The sequence below is a fragment of the Panthera pardus genome, unplaced genomic scaffold (genome assembly GCF_024362965.1).
Source record: "Panthera pardus isolate Hobbes unplaced genomic scaffold, ASM2436296v1 HiC_scaffold_25, whole genome shotgun sequence".
NCBI lineage: Eukaryota > Metazoa > Chordata > Mammalia > Carnivora > Felidae > Panthera > Panthera pardus.
Genome location: NW_026526821.1, coordinates 58583723 through 58601956, shown reverse-complemented (window position 1 = coordinate 58601956; position 18234 = coordinate 58583723). Strand labels below are relative to the sequence as shown.

At 45.8% G+C, this 18234-nt stretch overlaps 1 protein-coding gene across 7 annotated transcripts in view; it reads left to right on the top strand.

The window, feature by feature from the left end:
- Window positions 1-18234, top strand: part of NPAS2 (neuronal PAS domain protein 2) — a 162173-nt gene that overhangs the window by 105201 nt on the left and 38738 nt on the right. For 5 of the 7 annotated variants that reach the window (XM_053890570.1, XM_019451610.2, XM_019451752.2 and 2 more), the window contains 3 exons: window positions 4558-4647; window positions 14697-14817; window positions 15840-15953. In XM_053890570.1, coding sequence (XP_053746545.1) covers window positions 4558-4647; window positions 14697-14817; window positions 15840-15953 — 325 coding nt within the window. Of the gene's footprint in view, window positions 1-3051; window positions 4020-4557; window positions 4648-14696; window positions 14818-15839; window positions 15954-18234 lie in introns of those variants that run through there. The other 2 variants (XM_053890573.1, XM_053890571.1) reach the window with 2 other exon arrangements.

The window sequence follows — 18234 nt, the reverse complement described above, 5'->3', positions numbered from 1 at the left end:
CTGGAAAGAGGTCTTGAAACAGATACCCCTTGGAGCTCTGCATGCTATTGCTTATATTTTGGCTACTGAGTTTGGCAGTAGAAGCAAGAATTCCCAAACTGAATGTGAGTGTGTGCTGGGGCATCCGTGACTGCAAGGAGAACCCCACTCTTGGGCTCCCAGTCAGAGGGACACCCAATCTTGGAGCTGGGAAGGGCAAGGATGCAGGTAGGTAGACAGGGGGGAAGGGGGAGGAAGAATTACCTCTCTGCACTGACTCTTGGCTCAGAGAGCCTCCTCCTTAGAATGCAGTGATTATGTTTCCCTTAGTAGAACACGTTTTGAAAACAAAATTCTTTTCAAGTTAGGCTTTGAACTTGAGTTCTGTTGCATCAACATGGCATGTGGGTGTCAACTGTAAGTGACCCTGTGCCTCCCTGCCCTTTCTGGGCTGAGAAAGAGGCTCATGTGTCTTCCTCCAGAAAGTTAGGTGCCCACGCCCATCTCCAGGGTTGTATTTGTGGAAATCTGGCTGATCTGGGCCAGTGGGCTTCTTCAATATCCTGTGTTTACATTTGGGTGAAACTTCACAGATGAGGATGAGTCGCTACGGAAACGTGTGGCTGGGTGTTCTGACTTCCAAACTGGGGATTAGTCTGGGAGAGCATGGACGTGATAGTGGAGGGAGAGAAGGCTCCAGACCTGGCACGTCTGGGCCCTTGACTTAGAAGAGGCAACAGGGACAAATGAGTTCAGCGAAAGGAAGTTAGGCACTGGCTGCACGTCCGTGGTTCCTGGCAGGGTTTTTGGAGAGTGGCTTCTTTCTGTATCTCCTCTTAGGTGCCTGTACAAGACTGATGTAAACTTTAATTTACATAGATTAACTATGCAGAAAACAGAAAGTACTGGAGTAAGAAAGTGCCAGAACGAAGATGTCCAAATATTATGAAATATAAGCGCATTAATGAACATTTGCATAAAATGAAAGATACTTAAATCTGCATGTGAACTATATTTAAAGAAAATACAGAACTTTCTCCAGAAGCAATGCATTTTAAGTATGTTAAATTTAGACCAGCTTGCGAAATATAATGTTGAATTAATGTATCATTATGCTACTTTACATAAACCATTTTATCTTTTAATTCTTAGGGAACAGTAGTTAAAACGCATAACCCTATAGCACCCAGCCTCTTTTTCAGAATGTGTAGCACAGCCTTCTTTTTTTCCCACTGAGTTTCAAGAAATCAGAAGTGTTTGAGGAAACAAGACTTTTATAAAGTTAAAAATGGATACATATTTGGGCTGAAAGGCAGGACTGAGATTCAGTAGACTGGAATTTCTAGAAAAAGATTTTTAGATTTGTATGTATATTCTTTTAAGATTTTTAAAAATTTTGTTTTGAGAGAGAGAGAGAGAGAGAGAGAGCACATGAGCAGGGGAGGGGCAAAGAGAGAAGAGAGGGGCAGAGGATCCTAAGCAGGCTCTGTGCTGACAGCAGAGAGCTCGATGTGGGGCTCAAACCCACCAACTGTGAGATTATCACCTGCACTGAAGTCAGATGCTTAAACGACTGAGCCACCCAGGCGACCCTGTATGTATATTCTTTATGCACTTTCCCCTGCTCCCAGTATAGACTTCTTGAAGTGGATCTAAAGGAATCATGCTAGGTGAGTGAATTAAGCCTGAAATTAAGACTGTACAACAAGCAGGTCTTCTGGACACATTGCAGCTTTGAGGGGTCTGGGAAACCCACCAACTAGTACTTCTGATTGATCTTTGTTTTAGACTTTTATTCCAACCTGTTGCTCCTCAGTAGACACAGACCTGGAGATGAGTAACTATACCTCCAGTATATTCTCCCAGATGGCCTGGGCCCTGGAGTGGCCCCCACAGGATGATGTTGTCACCATTTGCCACTAGGCAATTTCTAACTAGTTTGTGTCTCTTTCTAGCTGCACAGCCCTCTCCTTTTCCAGAGCCGTTTCAGGGAATGTGACAGATTCAGATGCCATGTCTTGATGACCATGAGGTTCCTCTCTCTTTCTGCCCCTCCCCCACTTGCACTCTGAAAGAAAGAAAGAAAGAAAGAAAGAAAGAAAGAAAGAAAGAAAAGAAAGAAAAGAAAAGAGTAAAAAGAAAAGAAAAGGAGGAAGGGAAGGAAAGAAGGGAAAGCTCTTGTTGATTGGCAATTAAGGAATTTGTAGTACTTCTTCTGAATTTTATTCAGAAAAGCTATAGTGATCTTTTCTCACAGCCCAGAGGTTGTCCCAGGGAACACAAGAAGCATCAGACCCAGGAATTGACATAAAGGGGTGTTTTCATGTCTTTCTGGCATGTGGCAGGTATAAAATTTGGGCCATTATGGCGTTTCGGGTGTCCCCGAAGCTGTTATCACAGTCAACTTTACTTTGAGAGGGACGCATGACTTCCCAGTCACAGAGTGTTGAGTCACTCAGGTGGTACTGAGGGGACCTTCTAAAACCACAGCAAGCGTTTTCCAAGCAGTGACTCAGCGCACGTCTTGCGCATTGGATGGGAAACGCCAATAAGCTGATGAAAGTTATCTTCCATCTATAAATACCTTCAGCTCTTTAACACCCACATGCTTTACAAATCCAAGAGGGGCTTGGGCTCACTGTGCAAGAAGATCATTTGTACTGTTTCTATTTTCCCAGTACTCTGCCCCACTTTTTCCTAAAAGGTCCAGCTGACATCCTCAACAGTGGCCCCACCTTGTAAAATTCACCGCCAGGAGGGCTGAAAATATGACTGAAAAAAAAAAAAAAACCAATTAGGAAAAGAAACAAAAGGTACCAGGATGTACCTCTGTGTTCACCATGACCCATAAATTTTATTGGGGTTTTTTTAATCTCGGCCCTATGGACATCTCAGACCTCATCATTCTTTGTTGGGGGGGAGCATCCTGTGCATCGTCGGATGTTTCAAAGCATCCTCAGCCTCTACCCACTAGATGCCAGCAGCACCCACCCCAGTAGTGATGTCTGCTGACACTGCTAGATGTCCCTAATGGGGGCAGGGGGGAGGGGTCGTTTTGCCCCTCATGGAAAAACCCTGATATAATCCAAAAGGATGAGGTCCTTAAGAAACATGCTTTAATATAGTTTTCAGTCTTATATCCTGCCATATGTAAGTATAAAATAACACATGACCCTAGTGTGCATTTTCCTGGTGAAGAGAACTCCCTCCCATTTTGGCACAGTGCCTCTTGTGTGCAGTTAGCGGACTGTTTCTGATTCCTGCTGCAGTGCACTTAGCTGCACCCACCTAACAGACAATGCATGCCCTTTTGGCAGTGCAGACCTCCAGTAACACCCGGGAGGAACTAGGTGAATGCATACAAAACGTTTCCAAAACTTTCTAAGCACATATTTCAGTGTGGCTTTTTCCCTCTTTAAAGCAGAAAAATCCTCACATTCAGAGAAGATGTTACTTCAAAGATACTGTCGATAAAGCAACAGTGATAGGTTTACAGTAACTATCCACCTGAGCCTTTTACTCCCTCAGAGATTTGTTTTCTGGTGAGATGGGCTTTGTTTTAATCTTTTCCATCTATTCTGGGCACCTATATAGCCCGTAGCCAAGAGGACCCCATTCAGAATTACATAGTCTGAATTTTAGAAATCACCTTGCAGATCTTATGAAAGCATCATGAGAATCCAGTAAAGAATCTAAAAACAAAACCGCAAAGCTGTCTGTAAGAAAATGTTGACGGCTGGGGTGCCTGGGTGGCTCAGGTGGTTGAGCCTCCAGCGTCGGCTCAGGTTATGATCTTACAGTTTGTGAGTTCAAGCCCTGCTTCGGGCTCACTGCTGTCAGCTCAGAGCCCTCTTTGGATCCTCTGTCCCCCTCTCTCTGCCCCTCCCCCACTTGCGCTTTCTCTGAAAGAAAGAAAGAAAGAAAGAAAGAAAGAAAGAAAGAAAGAAAGAAAGAAAGAAAGAAAAACATTGGCAGCCTCTACCCCTTCTTTCCTATCAGAAGCATCTATAGCAGCATGCCTCACATACAGTAGACACTCAGTAAGTAATGTGAATGTTCTTTACAAACAGTTCCTCCAGGAGGTATTCCTCCTATGGCAATGAATGAAGGCAGAGGTTGACCCTGACTGACAGTTGTTAATGCATCTGTTAGGTCCAGTATCTTCCGGTAAATGTTTCCTGCTGAACTCAAAGCCATATTGACGGTAGAGGGATGGGAACCATACAATATCACTGACATCTTTTAATGGTAATTGAGGTGTTTCTGATTTAGCCCAACGGGATGCTTATCATTAAACACTACTTAGGTAATTTCCATGGCTAAATTTTGTCTCATGATATCAACAGGTAGGATTCCAGGGAGTCCTTTACTGCTTTGGCAAGCACTTTGCCTAGGCTAGACGAATCCGCGTACGTAATCCTCCTGTGCAAGGCTGAAAAGTGCGGCGAGGTTATTTGTGGAAATATTCTAAGAGTTACACCACAAAGTCAGTGTCGTGACAGGGGGTCCTTTGCTTCAGTGACATCCTCCTCCATAAAAGCACGGCTAAGGAGCCTTCCACTGTTGCATTTTCCGCAGGCGTTAGACGGCTTCATCATCGCAGTGACCACGGATGGCAGCATCCTCTATGTTTCAGACAGTATCACGCCTCTCCTGGGGCATTTACCGGTAAGTGTCTGCTCTGCTGACCTTTGCCAGTACACATTATCATCTTACCTTGAGAACCATTCAGATCTCAGATCAGGGGTGACGTAGGTATGAGGGGGTCTGTGCGTAAGAAAAGTTAATGGTGTTCTCAGCAAGAACTTCCCTTCTAGAGGAAGGGCAGACGCAGGCATGTGCCATTCTGCAACAAGCGAGGCACCAAGATCTTGGCAAACCCCGACCTGTCAGGGGGACATGGGAGCAGGTCCTCACCCTCTGTGGCCCAGAAGCCATGCAGCAGCTGAACCGATGAGAGAGTCCCAGCACAGTTAGCAGATCTTAGAGCCTGTACCGAGGCTGATGGGTGTCCCTCCAAGGGAAAAGCCGACTTCCTGGTCAAAGCAGAGCTGGTGGAGGAATGTACAACAGATGGATGGTGATGGGGTGTGGTTTGGGGATCACTGAGGACATGTCTGAGATCACAAGTGGGTGATGACACTTAATGGTAGTAAGGGATCTGTGACGGGGGGGGATGGAGGGTGGGGGGAGAGTTGAACTATTCTGAGAGGATGTAGTTGGACCAGGGAGGCCTTGGGGAATGAGAAGGGTGTAGGCAGCAGGACAAGCCCTGCTGTCCAGGAGAGCCAGGTGGAGGCTCAGAGTGGGGGTGGGTGCTGCTTGACAAAAACCATCCTAGATGTTCTTCCCTCCCCTTCTTCCTCCTTCTTTTGCTACCTTCTTGCCTCTTTGCCTCTCCTCCTTTCTCCCTCTCCTCCTCCTCTCTGCATAAGTCCTCCTGGAACCCTGCTAACACCCACTCACCAAGCAGCACCTAGCCTGTGGAGGGTCCACCTCTGGGGATCTCTCAAAGGCGTTTGGCCGGCCTTCCACTTCCTGCCACACCATTATTTATTCCTACAGAGTGTGATCTTGAATGACAGCTCTACCAGGAGCATCCCAAATGAGATAAAAACCTCTCTTCTCTCTCCTCCCAACAAGCCCTGCCAGACCACCTAACCCCACCACTCCCCACTCCCCACTCCCCGCACATGGGTGGGTGGGTGGCCAGCAGATGTGATAAGGAGGGTAACTGCTTCCCCTAGTTCCTGTACAAAGGAAATCCTGGGCTAGGAAGACACTGGAGGACCATGGCTGCCTCTCCTTAGCTGCACCTGACAGAGAGCAGTGTGGCCTTGCTCTGTGAGCAACTCTGCTTCCTTGGGGTGATGAGCCCAGCTTTGCTACTGGCCCAGGATTCCACACTGTCTTGGGTTACACTTGTCCTCGGAAGCCACTCCCCATTGCATCATTTCTGCAAATGACACTGTGTGGAGATCAAAGCCACTGTCCACATTTTTCCTTTGCTTGGTCATTGTGTGACGTAGCCCAGAAAAGGAGTTTTTACCTTGCTAGGCAGATGCCTTTGAATTACCCCATAATCTGTCTAACCTTTGTGTTTTGGCCCACTCCCTGCACCATCTCCAAGTGAATTTGGTCGGGGGGGGGGGTGGCTATCTCCTCTTGATAGCTGTCAGAGAGGCTGGTTCTCATTGAGTCCCAAGGAGACAAAAGCACAGTTTCACCCTGGTTTTATCTGAGGCTAGAATAGTGATGAGGCCAATACGAGGAACACAGAAGTGATCCCACCAAATCAGCCCAGCTTCTTTGGGCTGACCTGAGGTGGCTGAGGAAAAAGAAGTGATGGGTGCTTCTTTGGAGGAGTCTGTGTTTTGTCTTGAAGGGGTGGACTGGGGTCATGACAGGCACCGATTGAAAGCAATGACATGGAGCCTCCTTAATGACCCAGGAATGAGATGTAGGAGCCCAGAGATGTTTGGGCAAATAGGATTTGCTCTGTTCTGCTTTATGCTTTAGTAATTATCTGATGACCCAGTTACTGTACATGACAGAGGGGAGTCAGAAAGTAAGTCTGGAATTCTGATTTGAAATTACGGAGCATTTTAGGACCACCTATGTGAATGATTCTGTAACTCTGGAAGGATCAGAAATGATCCTGTCTCTGGCTTATCAATGCTAGAGACTCATATGAATCATGAGCATCTGTCAATACACAGACCACACCCAGACACACATAGAGTCAGCCCTTAAAATCTCGCCAGGGGAGGTGAGCTCAGGATGGGCAATCCCCAAACTTAACTTCTATTTAACTTATATTATCCAGTTTTTATCCAGAGCATCACCTTCTTCTCTTTTTTTGCTTGCATCTTTGTTCTCGTGGGTGGACAAGGGAGATTAAGGATGGATGCTTCCCAGGTGCCAATCAGTCACCGGCTGGTTCAGCAGAGGAGCCCATCCAAGAATACCTGTATCCCCTCTATTTTACAAAGAAGGAAACCCAAGGTGGCCTGGCCAGTGAGGTGTAGAGCAGGGCCTAGCCCAGGCATGACTGCCTGCAGAGCCCAAGCTCATCACCACTTGGCTCCAGTGTATTCCTGATGCCAAGGGTTGGAGTTGTCATTTGGGAATTCTGCTTTTGGTTTAATTCACTTTGAGTCTGACTTAGTTACTACTCAGCATGAGCCGAGGACTTGTCCACAGACAATGCAGCCTTTCGAAAGGCCCACGTGAGATTATTTTCCCTTAAGGGTTTGCAGTTTTGTTGAGAGATTTCACCTATAAAACCATTAGGGACTAATCGGAAAATAGCCAACAAGTATTGAGCACTTACTATGTGCCAGGCACCACTAAGAGTGCCTCCCATGAGTGAATATGTGTAAAGCACTTAGTACCTGGCACAGAGCTAGAGCTATATCACATTCGCTCTCCTTACCCTTATAATTCTTACAATGACTCTGTGAGATAGGTACTTACTCCAGTTCAAAGATGAAGAAGCTAAGGCACAGAGAGCTTCAGGTTCTATAGCCAGTAAGTGGTGGGGCTGGAATTTGAACTCAGGCATTTTGACTCTAGGATTGGTTGCTTAACCACTACTCAGAATTCTATATAAGACAGAGTAAAGTTCGGTGTACTCTCAGGGTAGGGAGACTGGTTAAGAAGAGAGGATGGAGAACTGAAAGGTAGTGGTCAGTCTTCGTGGGAGAGGTGGCCATTGAGGGAGGGCACGTCCAACAGAGACGCAGTGTGGGCAGGGAGCAGGAGGCTGTGGGCCCCGGCAGCAGGGCCCCATCGGTATCAAAGGCTGGCACACCAGGGGTTAGGTCCCACTATCACTTGCGTGGCCTGGGATTGGAGGCCCATCCATGATTGGGAAGGTTGGGGGACAAAAAGCAGCAAGAATTCCTTTCTATTTTGAGACTGTCAGGTTTATAGTCTCTCTGTCCCCTTCCTACTACCAGAAACTCAGACATGGCAAAAGCTCCCGTGATAGATTTCTGTATAGCAATCTTCTGCTGAAACATGCTAGAACTTTCTCTCCCAACTTGATAGAGAAAAAAAGAAGAAAATAGCTCAAAGAAGAAAATGATGTTAAGACAAAGTCAAAACTTTCCTGTGGTGGCGACACCAGTACATTTCAGTATCTAGAATTAACAAACACTGGTGGTCAAAGAAGAAACATGGGCATGGCGGATGAGTGTGCAGATGGAAGACCAAGGGCTAGAGGGAGCTTCCGAAATGAAAACTTTCCAGGAAAGATCTAAGGGACTCTAAGTCACATGCCTCTGACAGACTTGGGAAAGAATCATATGGCTGAGGCAGAACCAAATGAGAGACTCAAAGTAGGCATAATCTATGTTTCCTGTTTGGACTTTTGTTTGAGTTTCTAAAAAATCTTCCCAGGTGGTTGTTTTGATTTGTTAATGATTGCAATGTTTGCTGAATGAGGGGGATCATGCTAGGCTAATAAAGCAGAAGTCCTGTCTCTAGCCCTGAGCACAGACCCCATGTGGCTAAGTGTTCACTGGGTGATGGGCTGAGGTCTTAAATGGGGCTGCTACCTCAGAAGCAATTGCAAACAGCTCTGGGAAGTGCCTCAGAAGTGAGAAACATGGGCGTGGACAACACCACTTCCCCAGTGGGAGATAATCTAGGGCATAGTGATTATAAAGTTGGAGAAATCTACAGACCAAAAATTACTTCTGTGGAATGCTGGTTCTCCTAAGCTCCAGCAAGCAGTGCAAGATCAAAGTGGAATAAGGGAACAAATTCCCGTGGTGAGGGTCACAGCAGGGAGAGGAGGTCATGAATAGGAAAGACAGAGCTCTGGGCTGTGTTACCACACAATGTAGCAGCAAGTCCGTGAAACACCTTCCAGGAAACATCGCTCTGCCCTCCCTTCCCCCTCCACCTGCCCTCACCTGCTGGAAGAACCTACCTGATCCCAGTCAACTGGTCAAAGGTGGCTCTTGGTGGGGGCCAAGCTGGGGGTCCCTCTGTCTAGGAGGGGTGTGGCAGGTGTGGCTACATGCAGCTCAGAGTTGGTCACAGGTTGAAAGAGTCCAGGTCACCAGTTAGATTGTTTTTATTTTAATGTGCCTTTTGATTTTTATAAAGCATACATGCAAAAGTATGTATAAAACATACATTCAGTTTTTAAATTGACGATAAAGTGAGCAGGGACATACAGGTAGCTGTCACTGAGGTGAAGAAACAGAATATAGCCAGGACCGTGGAAGCTCCTGTCTGTTCTTTTCCCATCATACCCCCACCTTCCAGCCAGAGGTGACCATCTTCCTGGCTTTTGAGATCATTGCTTTCTTGTTTTTCTTTGCAGTTCTACCAACTTGTGATCTGTCACTGAACACTGTAATTTAGTACTACCTTTTGTTTAACTTCATGTAGAATAGAGCCATAGGAAATGTACTCCTTTTGCTCAACATGGTTTATGAGATCCATCCATCCCACACTGTTAGTAGTGGCTGTCATGGGTTTATTTTCACTGCTGCCCAGTATTCCACTGGAGGAATGGGCTAAAATTTCTGCATCTGTTCCAGCTCGGAAGTCTTAGGGCTTTTGTGAACATGCTGCGTGTGTTTCCTGATGGACATCTGCAAGCATCCTATAGGGACTATGTGTAGAATTGCTGGATTATAGAGTAGGTTCACCCTCACCGCTACTAGGTAATACCAGGTTGCTAACAGTGGTTGCACCCATCAACCCTCCACCCGCAGAGTTGAGTTCCAAGTGCTCCGTGCCACAGAACTTGGATTGTCATGCTTCCTACTGTTTGCCAACCTAATGCATGACGGCATCTCATGGAGTTTTGATTTGTGTCTCTCCCCCATTGCTAATGAGATGGAGCATCTTTGCATATGTTTGTTAGCCATTTGGATTTCCTCATTTGTGAACACGGTGCTTGTTCAGGTATTTTGCCATTTTCCTACTGGATTGTCTAGTTTGTTTCTTGTAATGATTTGTAAGCATTCTTTCCATGTTCTCAATACTCGTCCTGTGTCAGGGGTCATTTGAATTGCCTCCTACTCACTCTGCCTTAGGGATACAGGTTCGGTGGAACACACAACACCCAATACTGGACACGTGAGCTCAATAGCTGTTTAAGTCACGTATGCTTACAACCTGGAGGGCGAGGACGCACGGCCACACGGGGCCGCGCTCTGGAACAGTGAACCAGCAGGGGCTGTGAGAAGCAGGCTTCCTAGTAACAAGGGGGTGAGGTACTCCCTGATCCCCACAGGAGTGAGACTGGCTTGTTTGAATAATTCTACAGGCTGGCAGGGAACTAAACCCTCTAGTCAGGGATGAGCAGGAACTGTGCCTGTCCCCCTTGATAAGGAGCACTGTTTAGCTAGGGGACCTTATCCATGGAGCCAGAGTGTGAAGGAGAACTTTCAGTTGTGCAAAATCGAGGCCCTCCCGATTTTGCCAGGTGACAAGGTGGCAGTTAACAGTGAACCTTAATTTTAGGACTTAACACCATGGTGTGTGTGTTGCAAACATATTCTCTCATTTTGTGGCTTACCTTTCCCTCTCTCGGTTCTTTTCATGAATAGAGATTCTTCATAATTGGTACCTTTTATACCCTAATTAATTCTTCACTACTCTAAGGTCAAAGCCACTTGCAGTGCTGTCTTCTGAAAGCATTACTGTTTGGCCATCAGTTTGATTCCGAATCTAAATTGCATCAAAACATATCGACTATGCTTCCAGCTTCCTGGCCCCTTAGGGAGATCAAGGGCCTGACTGCTTCCCTGAGCTCATTCCTGCCTCTTCGCAGTATGAAGCTTCTCCAGGACTTCCCACAATTGCCCTTTGCAATTGTGGCCAACACATCTCCAGCCAGAACTGCCAGGGCCCGTTTGGGACATTGCTGGACAGAGTGTCCACCCAGCTCATTTCCAACTCAGCTGGCCAGCCTCTGTGTGCTCCCTGTGCAGGCTCTCACTTAACTTTGCTGGGTAGGACTAATCTGGTGCTGCTGGTTTGTAGGGTGAGAGGAAAATGCCTCACTGCCTCCCGAAGCACTTCCAGATCATCCCCAGGCCCCCATGGGGCCCCAAGAAGAAACATGGGAGATATGCAATTTGGAATTTAGGAATAGGCATTCGTATTGAAAGTATTCTTGGTAAAGATAAAGCAGCCAAGGACATCCCAGTAAGTTGAGAATGAGAACCTTCCACCTCCAACAGGTAAATGATGTTCTAGACACTGTGATTCAGCTATGAAGATAGCTGCAGATGGCAAATGCCCTCCCTTGTCTCTGTAATTGCTGTGATTTTAATAAGCAGAGCTCAGCTCATTCAAGGGACAGTTCAATTGCATATATAATTTACTCTCCGGTAAGCGTTAGGGTTTAAATTTTCAAATTATCATTGTTTGTGTTGGTTGTTATGTTGAAATGGCATAATAGTAATATAACAGTGAAGAGAGAGAGAGAGCTTGCTCTGTGCCAAGCACAGCTCTGAGCACTTTACGTGCATGTATTGACTCATAATCCTCACAGCCTCCCCCCTCCCACCAATCTCCATCCAGGATTCACCTTTATTCTATGCAGAACTTGTAGCCTGAGGTGCCCCCTGTGACCTGCCAACTGCCATCCACAGGAGCAACAAGGTCAGGTAGCCCTGTAACCCTGCTCCCTGTCATACATCAGGGGAAGGGGTTTCCACCTGGCTCTCCAAGAAAAGGCCATGGAGTGACTTCGTCATCATTTTCTTGTATCTGAAATGTCTCTAAGAAGAAAGAATACTGTTGTCTTTGAGCATTAGTCAGCATCTAAAAAACTAAAGGGAATGTGCTTACAATAAAATCAAGAACATCAGAAGGAACTTGGAGAAAGCCTGAATGAGAAAATGATAGCACAGGCTAGTGAAGGGTTTGCAGAGTCTTTGCCAATAGAGATCAAGCCAAGCCAGGGTGCAATGGAGCTGGGAGTCCCTTCCTTTCCTCCTCCTGTCCTTCATCAGCCACCAAGTTGGTATCTCCCTTCCTCACAGCCTCTAGAATGCTGGCTGCAAAAGGGAAGGGGCTTGCCTGCTTTGTTGTGTTTCTTCCCAGTGCCAAAGGCAGTGGCTGGCAGGCACACAGTAGCCCTCAGTGTTGGGTGGATTATGCTGTTGAATGACCTGTTTGGACTCTCCCTTCTCCTGTGCATTACATCTCCCCATTCCCTGTGCCTACTCAGACTCTGACCATCTCTAATCTGGTTTCCTGTGCTCCCTCCCTCCTCAGACTAGAAACCTTAAGGGATTTCTTTAAAGCACTGGTACAGTGCCTTCCTCTAGGCCCTCAGTGGGTTCCATCTCCCCATCCCAGGCACACAGGACAGGGCACTCTCTCCTCTGCAACCTTCTTTGCTCTGGCCTCACTTCCCTTTGCAACCCCTGCCTCCATTGCTCTCCTCCCTCCCCTGTGATGTTTCTGTGCATGCTGTGCCCCCTGCCTAGAGCACCCTGGTTGCCCTGAAGACGCCATCTTGTCCCCCAGATCCCACTCAAGGATCCCTGCCTGTGGGAATTGTTCCCTGAAAGCCTCTCGGTCCTTGTGATTGGATTCAGCACACCATGCTCAGTGTTCTAGGGGTGTCTTGTTTTTACTCCTTTTACTTCTTTCAGCTAGTTAATGCATTTTTTTTTAAGGCCAGGCACCATTAGATGTCAGGCATATCAAGATGAAGGCAGATAGGACCCCTACTCTCCTGGGGCTCCTGTTGGATGGGGCAGGCAGAGGATACACATCAGCATGTGAACGAACAAGAAAACTTCAAGAACTTTCTTAAAGGGTTATTAAACACTTAATCACACTGAGCATCCATTGAGTGATTGCTCTGTGCCCTTTGACCAGTAGCTCCTGGCTTCCTTCTCTTTTGGTTGAGCAAAGCGCAGCCCTGAGGGGGTAGAGCCAGCTTTCAGTCCCAACCTCTAGGGTTCTCCCCACCTTGTCGTGACACAGGCCAGTGTGGTCTAGGCAGACTTGCCCTTCACCAGCGGTTTCAATATGGCGCATAGTAAGGGGCTTCAGAGGCCAGAGCCACAGCAGTCAGGGTGGCATTTATGCATGCATTCTCAGAAGCAGTGCCTTCAAAGCAGGGACCTAAAGGATGCACAAAAGTTAGCCAGACAAAAGGAGCAGTGCACGATGTCCCAGCCTCAGGGTGCAGTGTGGGGAAGAGCAAACCTGGTAGACTGGAAAGAAGGAAGTTTAGAGGGTGGGTAATACGCAGCCTCAGAAGTGAATGGGGAGGTTCAGACTTTGTCATGGGAGCATTTGGAAGCTGACTGACAGTATTTGATTTGTTTTGTATTGTTTTGTTTTGTCTTTAAGTAAGCTCTGCACCCAACATGGGGCTCAAACTCACAGCCCTGAGATCAAGAGTCACATGCTGTACGGCTTGAACCAGCCAGGTGCCCTGCCGCTAGATAGATTTAAGCAAGGGGGTGACCTGATCTGATGATACAAGGCTCCTTCTGGCTGCTGATGGAGAATAAGTTGGACAGGAACAAAAGTTGATGTGGGAAGACCAGTTTGGTCAGTTCATTCCCCAGATAAGAGATGATGGTGATCTAGACTGGGGGTTGAGGCCATGGAAATAGAGAAGTGAGGAGATCTGAGAGAATTTGAGGGAGGAACGTCTCACAGCACTTGAACATCATTTGGATGTGAAGATGAGGGTGAGAAGGGGAGACGTTGAGAATGCCACCAAGGTGTCTGGGATGGGCAAGTGACCAATTGGCAATACCGGGCATCGGGACATTGAGCTCGAGGGAAGAGGAGATATGGGCGCAAAAGAATGAGGACATTAGGGATGCATGTGAATCTCAGGTTCTCAGGGGGCACACAACAGAGAGTTGCCTGGATATACAAATTTAAGAGTGTTTGCAGGTCATGTTTCAAAAATGTATGAAAGCATGAGTTTATCGAGGGAGACTAAGGCAGCAAGAGACGTGCCTGTCTTCTCTTTCTCCTCTGTGAGCTTCCACCTGCACTAGCCACTATGGAAACCACTAGCCACATGTGGCTATTTAAATTCCAATTAAAATCATTAAAATTAAATACAATTAGAAATTCAGTCTTCAGTCCTACCAGCCACATTTCAGTGTTCATAGCCACGTAGCTGGTGGCTCTTGTAAGGGACAGCGCACGTTATAGACCATTTCCATCTTCACAGACAGTTGTATTGGACAATGCTATAGCTAGATTCTACATCTTACTCATTTTGTATGCGCAGTGCCCAAGCACTCAGAAAAAAAGTGCAGTTCCTTCGATTGGAGGGATCTTAAGAAGTAAACAGGCATTCGGAAATGGGGGTCAGAAAAGGAACCCCACAGATTATTTACAACCCTTCACACGAGTGACAGGGCTCACACGGAGGCCCCAGCCAGAACACAGGAGTGCTGGTAGGTGGGGCTCCTCCAGGAAGAGTGGGACTGTCTGCATATTTGTCTAATTTAACTCTTACTTTTCTCGTGGGCCCTTGGGCAATACCATAACACATTTGCATTGGAACAAGTGACACGTTCTAGATTATAATCCAGGATTACAGAGTGATGGAACTGAGAGTCTTTGTGGAAAATCAGATCTTGGACTTTTCATTTCAGAGATCAGTTCTAAATGGTCCTGAATGTCCAGGTTTTGGTTTTGCTTTTGTTTTTCATCTTCGTTGAGTGTGTACCTTTGTTCTTTATTTTCTTTTTCAGTCAGATGTCATGGATCAGAATTTATTAAATTTTCTTCCAGAACAAGAACATTCAGAAGTTTATAAAATGCTCTCTTCCCATATGCTTGTGACAGATTCCCCCTCCCCAGAATACTTAAAATGTAAGTTTACCTTTACTGGTTTTACAAGATACAAAGATAAGAATTTTACTTTGGAAAGGAGGTTAGCATGAATTAAGAGAGGGAGAACTAATTTTAAGAACAGCTTTCCTTGTGACTCAGAGTATTTCCAAAGTCCTTAGAGGTATATTTTATTTGAAATTTAAAGCTAAAACTAGAGTTTTATGTAGTAGTAGTATGTAGTAGAATCATATGACATTTAACTTCTCTGTGGAAAATTTGAAAGCATGGTGCTTAAGAATTCATTTTGCCTGTAATACAAGTTCTTTTTTTTTTTTTTTAACATGAGAGTCTTTTGGTAATCAACACTGCAAAAAATCAGGGAACAGTCGACTTGCTTATTTTAGAGGGCACTGTAAAGCTAGATGTATATAATAACCAAGTATCCAACTGAAAACTGAATAATTAGGTCAAAACGCCAAATTCTCCTCTCCCGAGGCTGTCATCTGGTTATTTCTATACGTTTCCAGTTTTTATGGAATTTTAAAGTTTTTCTCAAAATTGGCAACCTGGATGGAAAGGGCGGCCTCAGTGCCTGCTGAACCATGTACGTTGATGGAGGCAATGCAAGTGCCTCGTGCTTGTTCAAGCCTTAGTCCATTTTCCATGAATAATTTGTCCTGTTGTATATCTGATTTTACTTCAAAGCAATGTGAAAAGATTAAATTAAAGAGAGCAGCTCTATATGAGCAGCTTTATTTTAATACACCATATGAAAACAACCAGAACTAATCAATGCCGACATAAGCAACCACAGACATCTGGGAGCAAATTAAGACTAATTGGGTCCAAGTACAGAATGCAAAAATATCCATATAGACTATGGGGGAAAACCCCCTATTCTGCAAAGGTTATAAAACCATGTCCAAAAGTCAGTCATAATGAGAGAAATGTCCTGGCCGTGTGTAGACTAAAGCCCATAAGTTACACAAAGATAAACTTGTTTAGTCTAGAATCTATGTCATATTCATGTTCCTTTTTCTTTTTTTCCTTTAACGGCCCAGCTGACAACGATTTAGAGTTTTATTGCCATCTTCTCAGAGGCAGCTTGAACCCAAAGGAATTTCCAACTTATGAATACATAAAATTTGTAGGAAATTTTCGCTCTTACAACAATGGTAAGCTTTAATTGTCATATAATTGCGGCAGTGTCTTTTATCATGCAAACGTGCACACGGGGGCATAAGAATCCCTGAGGGAGGAGGAGTGAGAATACGTGCTTTTCATATTTGCGTTTGGATTTTCATGTTCCCAAGATGCGTTTTGTGCTCGTAAATGCTGTCTCCCGTTTGAGAAGAACGTACTCCCACACTTGTTTATGCCGGTGCACAAAGTCCCACTGAAATGCACTTTATTCATGTATTTATTTTCAGGCTGATGGAATAGTTCTGTACTGTGGGAAACAGCTTCTAGTTAATAAAGAACAGGCTCAGCCTACACACAGCCAAACAGGGCTTCACTGTGACATGAAGATCCATAACCTTGGTTTCTGCATCTTTAGTCTCCTTTTTCCAGAACTGCTGTGAGCATGTTCTCATGGGTCTGGCACATAGGTCTTCTGCTCACTCTGACCCTAATGCACGGAAAGTGGCCGTTTTATGAGGAGCCAGAAAAATCCACATTTGGATGGATTATGAAGCAGATTAGCCAAGTGTAAAATCTTACTTTCTGAAATTATCCAGATAACTAATGGTCCAAGCTCTGGTTGTACCCCTAAACTAGACTGACACCCTCAGTTTCCCTTTTGACCCTGGGAAAATGGGAAGGCAGGCCTGGTGGCGGAAATTCCGAAGTACAGTCCCCAGCCCACAGCCCCACTGTGGAGCCCAGCACAGAAAGGCCTGCCTTTTGTTTGCTTCACTCCTCAAACCTCAACACAAAACAAACCACTTTGAATGATCTGACATTTCATAAAACCACAAAGATGGGAAAAACAGAAGGAAGAGTTGACAGGGATGGGAGAGAGAGAGGGAAGGAAAGGAGAAAAATACCAAAGGAAAAGAGACAGGAAGATGAGGCACAGAAATGATGGGTGGGCAGGTGGAGACACCAGGGAGACACCAGGGAGTTGATGGCACCCCTGCTTGGGCAGCCTCTGGACCCACGATGGAGTCCATTTACCCACCAAATTAGACCCAGAGTTTCCGTTAGAATCTGCCAACATAATGGCCCCGAGTCCTAATGCTGAAGCTGACCAGGATCTTTCCTTCCCCCTCAAACAATCCTCTGTTGTATGTTGTTTGCATAAATATACATACTTTGTCTAAAAGCCTGAACTAGATGCTAAACACTTTGGTCCTGCCAAAGTGATTTTCAAGCCTAACGTTCAGGGCTCGTGCCTGGATGATGGGCTCCTTGGCTAACTTGGGGCCCTTTGGGAACCTACCCAAACAGGGTTCCTAAGTGGTTGGAAGTGAAGACAGGTCCGCTTACACAAGTGGGGCCCTAAATCTGGGTCAAACAGGATAAAGCCAAAGCCTGACCATGTCTAACCCGACTCATCTGAAAGGCTTTCCTAAACCTCAAGAGATGAATGTTTTATGAACCACACAAGTAAATGGTAGCTGGTTGGGCTGCCTAGTTCAAAAAATTGACCTACGAGACGCCTGGTAGAACACCCAGCATGATGCCAGCCCTGGTGCAGAGTTCACTGGGTGAGGCACCTTGTTAAAATGAAGATTCTAGTTCAGGAGATCTGAGGGTGGGGCTGGGATTGTACAATTGGAAAGAACCTTGGGGCTCTGATGAAAGGGGTCATGGACTTTGAGAAACACTGCCCTATTGTGATACTAAATGCCATTCCATAGGAATCGTAATGGTACTCCTCACGTTAACGGTGCTCCTTCCTACAGCTTTATTCTTGAATTCATATAAGCAGTGGTTTGCAATTTGCTTAAAATGTGTGCTGTGGCCATCGTGCCAGCTGCTGGAATAGCAGAACATCCCATGTGTCTGCGTGCGAGGAAGGGGAAGGCACCCTGGCCCCCCGGAGTGCCAAGACTGGAAATTCTGGGATGCTGCTCCCACGTGTCTCCATGACAACACTGCTTAATTAAGGAACCGACCTGTGATTGGCTGCCGAGCAGCAGTCCCATCCTTTGTTCATTTACATTTCCACAACTCTCCCTTACTATGCTGCTGAATATCACTTTGAAGCTTCCTGTCGCTTATCACATTTTAAAGGGTTTCAAGGAAAGAGGCAGACTTCATTGTGAATACCTGGGTTGTTTTTTTTTTTTTTCCTAACCAGCAAAGCTTTATTTTCACTTCACGTTGAGACAATGTTTGTTTGCCTGAAAGAATATGTGGAAATTATGTGTGATTTTTTTTTCTTTTTTTTTGGAAACTGTTACTGCTATAAACACACAGCATCGAAAAGTGGAAAATTTAAAGCCAAGA